At 46.6% G+C, this 11,089-nt stretch overlaps 6 protein-coding genes across 6 annotated transcripts; 1 reads left to right on the top strand and 5 right to left on the bottom strand.

Annotated features, from left to right (window-relative positions):
- Nucleotides 1-453: 453 nt before the first annotated feature.
- Nucleotides 454-1,162, bottom strand: EDB93DRAFT_1341742 (major facilitator superfamily domain-containing protein; the record flags this gene model as incomplete). Its single annotated transcript, XM_041455472.1, has 4 exons — nt 454-592; nt 659-819; nt 875-940; nt 1,004-1,162. 4 exons carry the CDS (start codon nt 1,160-1,162, stop codon nt 454-456), a joined length of 525 nt encoding a protein of 174 aa, XP_041300521.1.
- A 757-nt stretch (nt 1,163-1,919) lies between these two features.
- Nucleotides 1,920-3,738, bottom strand: EDB93DRAFT_1259034 (MFS multidrug-resistance DHA1 sub-family; the record flags this gene model as incomplete). Its single annotated transcript, XM_041454148.1, has 7 exons — nt 1,920-2,191; nt 2,244-2,781; nt 2,835-2,994; nt 3,043-3,177; nt 3,235-3,395; nt 3,451-3,516; nt 3,580-3,738. The coding sequence occupies 7 exons, from the start codon at nt 3,736-3,738 to the stop codon at nt 1,920-1,922; spliced, it is 1,491 nt and encodes a 496-aa protein (XP_041300520.1).
- Nucleotides 3,739-5,909: 2,171 nt separating this feature from the next.
- Nucleotides 5,910-7,685, bottom strand: EDB93DRAFT_1195131 (uncharacterized protein). The gene is made up of 9 exons (XM_041450877.1): nt 7,427-7,685; nt 7,138-7,202; nt 6,930-7,081; nt 6,749-6,866; nt 6,646-6,692; nt 6,509-6,599; nt 6,356-6,449; nt 6,133-6,303; nt 5,910-6,080 (listed from the first exon to the last, which is right to left on the bottom strand). The coding sequence occupies exons 1-9, from the start codon at nt 7,625-7,627 to the stop codon at nt 6,030-6,032; spliced, it is 990 nt and encodes a 329-aa protein (XP_041300519.1). The 5' UTR covers nt 7,628-7,685; the 3' UTR covers nt 5,910-6,029.
- Nucleotides 7,686-7,928: 243 nt separating this feature from the next.
- EDB93DRAFT_1195115 (uncharacterized protein) lies at nt 7,929-8,421 on the bottom strand. Its single transcript, XM_041450876.1, has 3 exons — nt 8,405-8,421; nt 8,186-8,354; nt 7,929-8,121 (listed from the first exon to the last, which is right to left on the bottom strand). The coding sequence occupies exons 2-3, from the start codon at nt 8,340-8,342 to the stop codon at nt 8,078-8,080; spliced, it is 201 nt and encodes a 66-aa protein (XP_041300518.1). The 5' UTR covers nt 8,343-8,354; nt 8,405-8,421; the 3' UTR covers nt 7,929-8,077.
- Nucleotides 8,422-8,443: 22 nt separating this feature from the next.
- On the bottom strand, nt 8,444-9,285 carry EDB93DRAFT_600474 (uncharacterized protein). Its single transcript, XM_041456824.1, has 5 exons — nt 8,956-9,285; nt 8,800-8,887; nt 8,710-8,747; nt 8,550-8,647; nt 8,444-8,498 (listed from the first exon to the last, which is right to left on the bottom strand). Exons 1-4 carry the CDS (start codon nt 9,120-9,122, stop codon nt 8,593-8,595), a joined length of 348 nt encoding a protein of 115 aa, XP_041300517.1. The 5' UTR covers nt 9,123-9,285; the 3' UTR covers nt 8,444-8,498; nt 8,550-8,592.
- Nucleotides 9,286-9,817: 532 nt separating this feature from the next.
- Nucleotides 9,818-10,330, top strand: EDB93DRAFT_1110785 (uncharacterized protein; the record flags this gene model as incomplete). The annotated part of the gene is made up of 1 exon (XM_041448048.1): nt 9,818-10,330. One exon carries the CDS (start codon nt 9,818-9,820, stop codon nt 10,328-10,330), a length of 513 nt encoding a protein of 170 aa, XP_041300516.1.
- Between the last annotated feature and the right edge of the window lie 759 nt (nt 10,331-11,089).

Genomic DNA, 11,089 nt, shown 5'->3' with positions numbered 1-11,089 from the left:
CATAACTTGCTTTATGCTCAACACTTTTCGGGGTCAGCAAGTCACGCAGCGGAAGCGGCTTTGCTTGGACTTCTCCGGAATCCGCTTCCCCAGGATCAACAATAATACTGTTCGATGTCTGGTGAGGTTTTGAATATGACTGTCGCAGGAATCTTCCTTTGATTAGCTCCCATAGCGGCGTCCTTGTAGAAGCGCTCTGGTGACCACGCTTAGTGTGATCCAGAGATGGGTTTACAGCATCACGCTCACCTCTTTGAGACAGAAATACGTGACTAGCCAAGCTATCAATATGAAAGAAGCCGAAATAGAGCACGGCAGAAGATATGGGTAGGTTTTGAGGAGTTCTGATCGCCCGAAGATGTCAGGGAATCTGTCCGCTGGTCGGGAGAGCGATCCCCCAATGAGTGGTCTAGATGCCGTCAACCTCAGTGCGCGAGAAAATGTACTGTATCCCTACCCAAGTGTGCTTGCGATCATCCACGGAATTGGCATATAATTGAATGCCTTGGGCATATTGGTTGCGTCGGTGATGTCGATAAGCACGCTCTTCATGACACTATTGCTAGCATCAAATGTTCCACAGATAACACGACTGGTCAAGAGTATCAGCAATCGATGGCCAATAACTACCATCTGATATTTGAATGAACACGCTCACCTAACAACCAGACCAAGGAATGTCTTCGACAGCCCAAACGAAAACATCGAAACAGATAGTGCTGACAATGCTATCAGCATTACAGGCTTCCGCCCAATATGATCAGACAGTTGGCTCAAATTAAAAACAGTTAGTGCGTGAGCTGCATAGTATGATGATTGCTTGAGATAATATCAGGAACGAATACAAGGGCAAGAACGATGAAGACATGCTCACAAGGATGCCGACATAGTGACCAACTTGGGATTCGTCTCCGTTCGTCACTCCAATATCTTTAATAAGCTTGGCAAAGTTCCAATTCAAGCTTTAGTCACATATAAGTCCAAGCAAAGGAAATGTACTCACTTGGGGAATAAACGGGGCAAGGGTATAAGAAGAAACAGGATCTGGCATGTCCAATAACAGTACGATCCAAAATTGATTCCAGGGCAGAGGTGTCTTGGTCGTTGGCTGCTCCGCTCGATGCAGAAAAGGTGTCTCCTCGTCATCCTGCGGCGCAATCATGGTGGTACGAGGGAACGACTTGAATGAAAGATGCACTTCATCATACTAATATGTGAACTCGTTCCGATAAGGCGGTTCCTGAGCGGCTTGTTGGCTAGTAGGATAAGGCATGAGGCTGCAATAAGCGCGCTTCTTCTGGTCAGTTGACTTGGCATGATTAAAGATCATACCGGCACATCCCATCAGGCTGTGACACCCCACCAGTATGGCCAGGCACTACACTGTAACCTAGCTGGCTAATTTGAACCCTCATGGCCTAAGGTCGGGACCCGTGCAAGGTGAGATTAGACATAGAAAGACGACGCTAGATGAGGATGGTGTTATAGACGCACATGAATTGGAATTCTACCCGGAAATGAAGTAGGATGCAACGGCTGTGCAGGGCGTGGCCTTACCAATACTTTACCACATAACTAACACCGGTGAGCTCAGGGACATGGCCAAAACGGCTAAAATAGCTGATATCGAGTAATCTTCAACGACACTCATCGCATGGTAAAAACATTACATGTTGTCGACTTGATACATTGCATTGGTCAAGTTGATCGCACTTTTGTCGAGAGCTAATTTAGCTCCATCACACCGATTTCAAAGATTCAACTTCGCAATAGTGTACAATGATATGTGGTAGGGCAGAATACGATTCGAAGCAGAGTTGAGTGAGATATTACAAAGTATGTATCCGAACCAGCGGTCGTACGAAGTCGTGATAGCCGATAGTAGCCTACAGTTTTGCCAGTTCCCTCCCTACGCTGGGTCATTCGCAATGATATGCTCGGTGATCTTCCCATACACTAGGATCACGGGGAAGCAATAGAGCAGCACCGACTGCGAGAAATGCGATTGCGATCAAGAAGTAATATATCAACCACGTATTATGCCCTTCCTGCAATGAATAAGAGAAGACCGAAGCTGCAGACGCCGGGCCAAAGATTTTGGCTAGTGCAGCAACTGTCTGGATAATTCCACTGGTAGCTCCGACCGAGGCGCGATTGGGTGCAGCTGTTCTGACGAATAATGCCAGACAAGCTTTGGGATGTTTTCAGTTCAGCAGAATGCAGGAAGTGCTGTATCGACATACAGTAGCACATGAACAGGCTAGTCTTCAGTATAAACTGGACGGCGACGCACAGCCACACCGCCATACCTATCCCATAGGCTCGAGCTAGAGCATTGATCACTGGAAATAAAATGACGATGGGTATGCCGAAGCTAACGCCGGTGAAATATACAGCTCCTGCGCCGAAGCGATCATGTAAACGGGTGAAGAAAAGTAGCTGACATATACCATGTGCGACGCTTTGTGCCGCAAGTAAAGCGCCGATGCGAGGAGGGTCGAGGGAAAGACCGCCAAGTTCAATCGATGTCGCAAAAAAAAGAGGTTGGACCAAAGCAAACGCTGCTTGAAGCAGGCCTGTAGTGGCGTAATTTGCTGTTATGCTCAACACTCTCGAGGTTAGCAAGTCACGCAGCGGAAGCGGCTTTGATTGAACTTCTCCGGAATTCGCTTCCCCAGGATCAACTATAATACTGCTCGATGTCCGGTGAGGCTTTGAATATGACTGTCGCAGGAATCTTCTTTTTATTAGCTTCCAAAGCGGCGTCCTTGTAGAAACGCTCTTGTGACCACGCTTAGTATGGTCCAGAGATGGGTTTACAGCATCACACTCACCTCCTTGAGGCAGAAATACGTGGCTAGCCAAGCTATCAGTGTGAAAAATGCCGAAACAGAGCATGGCAGAAGATATGGGTAGGTTTTCAGGAGTTCTGATCGCCCGAAGATGTCAGGAAATCTGTCTGCTGGTCGGGAGAGCGAGCCCCCAATGAGTGGTCTAAATGCCGTCAACCTCGGTGCGAGAGAACATGTACTGTATCCCTACCCAACTGCGTTTGCAGTCATCCACGTAAGTGGCATGTAGTTGTATGCGTTGGGCATATTGGTTGCGTCGGTAATGTCCATCAGCACGCTCTTGATGACACCAATGCTCGGATCAAATGCTCCACAGACAACACGACTAGTCAAGAATATCAGTAATCAATGGTCACAACTACCGTCTGATGAACACGCTCACCTAACCACCAGACCAAGGAATGTCTTCGACAACCCAAACAAAAACATCGAAACAGATAGTGCTGACAATGCTATCAGCATTACAGGCTTCCGCCCGATATGATCAGACAGCTGACTCCAATGGAAAACAGTCAGTGCGTGAGCTACATAGTATGATGATTGCTCGAGATGTTATCAGGAACGAATACAATGGCAAAAACGACGAAGACATGCTCACAAGGATGCCGACATAGTGACCAACTTGGGATTCGTCTCCGTTTGTCACTCCAATATCTCTAATGAGCTTGACAAAGTTCCAATTCAAATTTTGGTCACATATAATTCCAAGCAAAGGAAATGTACTCACTTGGGGAATAAACGGGGTAAGGGTATGAGAAGAAAGAAGATCTGGCATTTCCAATAACAGTACGATCCAAAATTGATCCCAGGGCAGGGGTGTCTTGGTCGTTGGCTGCTCCGCTCGATGCAGAAAAGGTATCTCCTCGTCATCCTGCCGCGCAATCATGGTGGTATGAGGGAACGAGTTGAATGAAAGACGTAACACATAATACTACGTGAAATCCTGTTGATAAGGTGGCTTGTTGACTAGTAGGATAAGGCATGAGGCTACAATGAGAGCGCTTCTTCTGGTTGATTTGGTATTAAAGATCATACCAGCGCATCATTAGCTAAGGCTGTGGCACCCCGCCAGTATGGCGCCGCCCTGAGATAGGTACCACCACACTATAACCTAGCTGGCTAACTTGAACCCTCATGGCCTTAAGGTCTGAGCCCGGGCGAGGTGAGATTGAATAGACATAGAAAGACGACGCTAGATGAGGATGGTGTTACAGACGAATTCTACCCGGAAACCAAGTACGACGCAGCGGCTGTGCGGTTCTCTCTTACTACATGACTCTCAGACTTACACTCCGGCAAGTTCCGCCTTCCAGATTTCTTTTCTGCTACAAACACCGGTAAGCTCTGATGGGTCTAGATCCATGGCATCCGCATGCAATGACAGCAAGTTCGGCAGGGACTCTAAGGTGCTATGGTACTGTTTTACGTGTAGGAAGTTCACCCTCGTGATGAACTCTCGTTGGTCGTTGGGCTTCTTACCCGGGCCAGAGAACCTGATAAGGAGGAGATCCATGACACCTTGTGCCTGTGGCGAATGAGACTCAACACTTGCCGCCTTGCGTACGTGGATTCCTGCACTTTTGTGAACCCAAATGGGCCTGCATGGACGCAGACGCTCACACTGACACTCACCCCTGCATTGACAGTGACACGATGCTTGCACTTGTGCTCATGGGGATGCCTCGCGGCTCCTATGGGGATCTGACTTCGCTGCGTCGCATTTACTTTTACTAAGGTGGGAATCACAGCTCACCTTAGCTCACTTTTACACAGATTGGGTCACTATTTTTTCCTTCGTTCTCACTACTTACACAACTGCACAAGAGCGCCCACAAATTTACGTCTACGGAGACGAATGTCGACTATTTTCGTAGCGCCGCTGATGGGCCCCAGGTCTGAATTTTCCCTTTGCGTTTTTTTTGTCATTTTTCAACATTTGTTTGCACTCATGTCAAGACCTGCAGCATTTGTTCGAGGGGTCAACCCACCGCCCAGACTGCTCTGTGAAAACGTCTCGCTTGGCACTTCACTCTGACTGTGACACCAATTTTTCCAACTTGCATGGTTCCCGTCTGCCTGCTTTGTCGCTTTATGTCTCTTCCATGTGTGGATAGCGGAATTCTGTGGTTCATTCTTATGTAGTATTGATGTCCGGGCCCGCTACCCGCAAAGGATTTCTATTGACATGTTATCTCAGGCTATGGAACGTTCACCTGCACATACAGACGTACATGAAGTTGTATTCTATCCGGAAGCGAAGTAAGACGCAACCCTGGCGTGGCCTTTCTCCTTATACCACATAACTAGATACTCCGGCTCCGGTGCCTTCTTTCAGATTTTCTTTTTTGCTACACTACTACGGCTACCAACTGCCAGTCCCAAAAGTAGGTCCACGAAACATTGCATTACTGGCGGATAGTAGATACAGTATCATACTGGCAAGATTAATACGGTTTAGAAAATATCGATTTATCTAAATATGCGAGCCAGAGTATGAACGAGCGTTTTAGGTGTGGTTCCAATTTGCAGAGGAGTTGGTTCTGAATAGTCGAGACTGTTAATTGCTACTGGGGGCGGTTGGTGGAGAGAAACGCTGGAACTTTGGTATTTCCAGGGAAATCAGAAAGATCGTGTTGTAGATACTGGACAAGGATGCTACCCAATAATCAGTGACAAAGCGCAAGGTATGATAACAAGAAACCTACTTGCTATATGCTTTCTCATATGCTAGACCACCTGCTCCTTCGCAGCCTTACGAGCGCTTGCAAGTGAGGAGTCTACAAAATTCCAAAATCTTCCTGCTGTATAAAGGTCACACATAGGCTTTCCTTTTTCTGCACCAACCGAACCGTCCCCGTCAATGTCCCCTGGTATTTTTAAATAATTTAAGGTACAAAAAAGGCACTCGATGATTTGCTGATGAGGCTACCACAGTCGGTTCAAAAGAAGCGCTGCGCTACGCGTTGCTACAAGTCACTTGGCCCAGCAGTGGGTTTCCTGATGCGCAGACTGCATTTAGCAGATAAGTGAGAACTAGTAAGTGATGTCGTCAATCTCGGCGTTCAGACTTTTGTCTGAAGGTAGATGAACGAACGCAAAAAATTAAAAGCGCTACAAGAGTATGAGAGCAATTACAGGCTTTATATGGACCTGCGAAAGTTCAAGAGTTCCGATATGTTACGCCGTACTGTCAACGGTATTGGCAGGGGTAGGTACTGGCTTTGTCGACTGGTAGTAAGATGAGTAAGTGAGTCATGGAACAGAACACGATATCACGCACAACGACACAGACAGCACAAGACACAATGATAGCGGCCCCGATAACTGACAGTAAAGACGGCACAACTCCGAAGATTAGGCGTTCAAGCACTACAGCAAAAATTATCTGGATATACACCCCAGTAGAACCGCGTGATACAGTTTCTCGCCGCAACCCCAATGTCAAGAGAGCCTGGAAAGGTAGTGAATTACATGCAGACAATGGAGGATCACTAGTGACTGACCTGTGCTAGGAAGCCAAAGACACCAATCATGAGCAAAAGAAGTGACCATCTCCATGATCTAGGATATACAACAGGAATCTCGAAGACGACCATCCTGTTACATGAGCGAATGATCAATGCAACAGTTAAATATGCATGGATGTATGTGCGAACCCCAAATATGCGATGATGGTGCACCACAAGGAAAAGAATGTCATTACATGCATCGGATGAGCTCGCTTCCCAATTGCGCGAATCGATGTATCTTTTAAAACCGTTTTAGTAGTCCTTACCATGACAAGGTCAATCACATACATACATGCCCCAGTGGCCTCCAACAACACCGATCATACCTGCGCTATAGAACATCGAATGGTAAAATGGGGGGAACGGTGTACAAACAACAATATTCACCCAATGCCAGCAAGCCTTTGCACCGGAGTTGTATCCGAGAAGTAGGATCCGTCGGGATTAGCGCCTGGCACGAACTTGAATAGAAATGGGGGCGAGCGATGAGGACAACACAAGTAAGCTGAAAACTAGTAACATCTCTCTAAGTATCCATAGACAAGAGGAGTCAGAGCATAACTCTCACCTCCCGCGACAGCTTGAATGACGGAGTAGCCCTCCCTAAGGAGGAGGCACCCAGTGATCGCCGTTGTAAGAGGTGTCAAGAAAGTCAGGACTGTCGCATCTGCAACAGATAGATACTGAAGCGACATATACAGTCCACATAATCCAAAAAACCTGAGCAATGAAACGATCACCAAAAATTGAGGTTATGCGTGCAGATAAATGCCCACCCGGTGATCCCACGGATTATCAATAGCATTCGAAACACCTCTGGGCCAAAGATTGGATCAGGGACCTTTGTGACAACCCTTCATGTCGTCAATCGCAGGGTATTATTATCTGAAAAGCAACGACATACATGTATATCACACAGCACGTGAATGTGATACCCTGAGGACGAATCGATATTCAAATGAGAGCAGTGCATCAAAATACTTTGACGCACCATCCTGACTACAATAACCTGTTGTGTTGACATTCATTCCATTCGGGGAATAGAGATAAAGAAACAAAGCTAACTTCAAATGCGTGCACCGGAGGCTCCAAGCTGTTCAACATCTTCACCGACAGATTCATGAGAGCGAAAAAAAACTGGGAAGCTATAATGTATAGCATCCCGGCATTATTGGCGATGAACCCTTGGACCTTGAGTCGTCTATTGATTGCTCCATCATCTTGGGACGTGCTGGCAGAAGTGTATGGTTGTAGAACCATAGTCATGAACTACAGTGGTGTGAACGAGAGGAGACTTGCTGTTGATCATTTTTGAGCTTCGTCTCGCCGAGTTCAGCCTGTGAACGTCGCACTACTAGTAAATGTAATGCTTATATATGTGTAACCGCTCGAGTCAAGTGATATTAAAATCGTACCGGGATATTTGGCAACAAAAGTTGGCAATCCAAATTTAGCTACCGGCCTTCCGAGCACTATTTTTAGTTCAAGGGACGGAGTAGAATCGGACCACCCTCGAATTTAGCACTAGACAGGAGTCCATCAACTCAGAAAACGGTATTCCTGGTGGTGCACATTCATGTTTTGTAAATTGCAGATAGTGAAACTTGAATGAGAAACATGACAATGGTCGTGGTATATACAACTGCTGAAGTATTTTTTAAAGAGTGCAAGACATCAATGGTGGGCAAGGGCACACAAAGTTATATTGCAGTATTGTCAGCGGCACTGTCTTGATGATGCTTCTGTTTTTTTTTTTTCATCTGGTGGGTGAAATCTACATTAGCACAGAAATTTGATAACAACAAGCATAGTGACCACACCCACGATGACATAGAGAAGAAGACATGATGACAGCGGCACCAAGAACTGACAGTAAAAACGATATAACTCCGAAGAATAGGCGTTCGAGCACCACAGCAAAAACCAACTGAGCATACATTTCAGTGACACCACGTGACAAAGTTTCTCGCCGTAGTCTCATCGTCAAAAGAGTCTAAAATTACCAGTAAGCAAATGTAGCGTCGTTCAAGTTGGTATGCGCACCTGCGCTGCAAAGCCGAAGACATTAACCATGAGCAGAAGAGGCATCCACATTCATGATGTAGGATATACAACGGGAATATCGAAGACAACCATCCTGTTACAGATGATAAATTGACACGTAAAATGCAGCGATACATTGACACACCCCAAAGATGATATAATTGTGCACCATGATGAAAAGTATCTCATTACATGCATCGGGTGAGCGCGTTTCCCGAATCCCAATTGCACGAATCAATGTATCTATCAAAACCATTAAAGCGGTCATTACCACGAGAGCTCAGAGACTTCATAACAATACGTACATGCTCCAGTAATTCCAAGCACGCAAACCATACGCGCTCTGCCGGAAATAGATAAATTATAAGTTAAGCGGGACAGAATGCAGTGCCCACCCAACACCCGCCAGCCTTTGCGCAAATGCCACGTCTGGGAGTCCTTGAGGAATAGCATTCAGGGGGCCAAATAGGAATGCGGGCCTGCCTATGAGGACAACACCGAGTAGGCTGAAAATTAATCATAACCTATAAAAGGCAAATCATAACTCTCACCTCCCGTCACAGCTTGCTTGACGGAGTAGCTCTCCTTCAAAAATACAGATCCAGCCACCGCTGCCGTGAGAGGTGTTAAAAACACCAAGACCGTCGCATCTGCAACAGACAAGTACTAGAGTGACCAGTACATGCCAGCTAACCCGAAAAACCTGGGCACAGATCATTAACAAGTTCGAGGCCGTACAAGTATATCAGCACGCACCCAATGATACTACGAATGAAAAGCATCATTCGAACACCTTTAGGTCCAGCTAACGGATCAGGGATCGCCGCAACAATCCTTCATATCATCAGCTTTAAATCGTCGTCTGGAAAAGCAACTTGTCGCAGCATACAAAAGTGATGCTCTGAGACAAATCAATAAACATTCGAGTCGACGGCTGTGACGCACCATCCTGATCACAATAATCTGTTTACATTTATTCCACTTCATATCTGAACACCAAAGATAGAAAAGCTAACCTGAATGCATGCGTGTTGTTATCTATAATCTATAAATCTATAAAGTAAGGGAGAACGGTTGCGGGAAGGGACGGACGCTCGCGTGGTTTTCGCTTGGGTCGCTTAGACACGCTAAATGCCATGTGGTTTTCGCTTACCTCGCTTAAAGCTCGATTTGGAAACTCGCGTGGCTGTCACGTGCTTTCGAGGGTCCGCTGCCCGTTAGGGCAGCAAGCATTTAAAAACATTTATTGATTCTGAAATACACAATAAATTCAACTACATATTAAGAAAAGACGATTGAGAAATGGGAAAGGACAATGGGAGAATGAGGGAAATGGGAGAACAGAGAAAATGGGGAAAATAGGAGAATAGGAGAACAGAGAACAGGAAAACAGGAGAAAGGGAAAATAGAAGAATGGGAAAAACAGGAGAACAGGAGAATGGGGAAATGGGAGAAGGGGGAAGGGGAGGAGGACAAGAGGACAGGAGGACAGGAGGAGGACAAGAGGACAGGAGGAGGACAAGAGGACAGGAGGAGGACAGGAGGACGGGAGGAGGACAAGAGGACAGGAGGAGGACAGGAGGACGGGAGGAGGACAGGAGGACGGGAGGAGGACAACAGGACGGGAGGAGGACAACAGGACGGGAGGAGGACAACAGGACGGGAGGAGGACAACAGGACGGGAGGAGGACAACAGGACGGGAGGAGGACAACAGGACGGGAGGAGGACAAGAGGACAGGAGGAGGACAGGAGGACGGGAGGAGGACAAGAGGACAGGAGGAGGACAGGAGGACGGGAGGAGGACAACAGGACAGGAGGAGGACAACAGGACGGGAGGAGGACAACAGGACGGGAGGAGGACAACAGGACGGGAGGAGGACAACAGGACGGGAGGATGGAGCACAGAACACCAGACACAACAGTAGATGAGAAAATACATATATTCAATTGTACTTTTACTTTTGTCAAAATACTGCTCAAAGTATGTAACTTATTTTGAAATTTTGATCACAACTCAGTGAATAAAATATAATTTATTTCAAAACCTGCAATAATTATTAAGTCACCCAAAGTAGGATGAAGCCGAAGGCCAGGAAGCCAACAAAGAGCGCGAAGCGCTCTTTTTGCTTCCTGTGCCGAAGGCACAACGGGTGTGTGCTAGTGCTCGTACTAACACACATAGACCTTATTCGTATCACGTGCTCGTGCCTCGTACCTAATCCAATTGGTGACAGCCAGACGTGATTTTTGGCTCCATCACATCTCAACAAGGATCTCAATCATTCCTTGACTAATTTCAAAGATTCAACTTCGCAATAGTATATTACAAGTGTACAATGATATGTGGTAGACCGTAGAGCAGAATATGATTCGAAGCAGAGTTGAGCGAGATATTGCAAACTAAGTATCCGAACCAGCGGCCGTACGAAGTTGTGATAACCGATAGTAGCCTAGAGTTTTGCCAGTTCCCTCCCTACGCTGGGTCATTCGCGATAGCGATCTTCCCATACACTAGGATCACGGGGAATCAATAGAGCAGTACCCACTGCGAGAAATGCAATTGCGATCAAGAAGTAATATAACAACCACGCATCATGCCGTTCCTGCAATGAATAAGAGAAGACCGAAGCTGCAGACGCCGGGCCAAAGATTCTTGCTAGTGCGACAACCGTCTGGGTAATTCC

This window comes from Suillus bovinus (assembly GCF_016758785.1).
Source record: "Suillus bovinus strain UH-Sbo-P2 chromosome Unknown EDB93scaffold_434, whole genome shotgun sequence".
NCBI lineage: Eukaryota > Fungi > Basidiomycota > Agaricomycetes > Boletales > Suillaceae > Suillus > Suillus bovinus.
Note: the sequence above shows the minus strand (reverse complement) of the source record. Positions and strands in the feature narration are given on the sequence as shown.

Coding starts and splice junctions, on each gene's coding strand:
- EDB93DRAFT_600474 (XM_041456824.1), bottom strand. CDS start 9,122: ATGATCTGTGCCCAGGTTTTTCGGGTTAGCTGGCATGTACTGGTCACT. Junction 8,748..8,799: donor CAAAGGCTGGCGGGTGTTGG/GTGGGCACTGCA, acceptor TATTTCCGGCAG/AGCGCGTATGGTTTGCGTGC. Junction 8,648..8,709: donor GCTTGGAATTACTGGAGCAT/GTACGTATTGTT, acceptor TGGTTTTGATAG/ATACATTGATTCGTGCAATT.
- EDB93DRAFT_1195115 (XM_041450876.1), bottom strand. CDS start 8,342: ATGAGACTACGGCGAGAAACTTTGTCACGTGGTGTCACTGAAATGTAT. Junction 8,122..8,185: donor GTCTTCTTCTCTATGTCATC/GTGGGTGTGGTC, acceptor TTCACCCACCAG/ATGAAAAAAAAAAAACAGAA.
- EDB93DRAFT_1195131 (XM_041450877.1), bottom strand. CDS start 7,627: ATGACTATGGTTCTACAACCATACACTTCTGCCAGCACGTCCCAAGAT. Junction 6,693..6,748: donor CAAAGGCTTGCTGGCATTGG/GTGAATATTGTT, acceptor GATGTTCTATAG/CGCAGGTATGATCGGTGTTG. Junction 6,304..6,355: donor TCTTTGGCTTCCTAGCACAG/GTCAGTCACTAG, acceptor CTACCTTTCCAG/GCTCTCTTGACATTGGGGTT.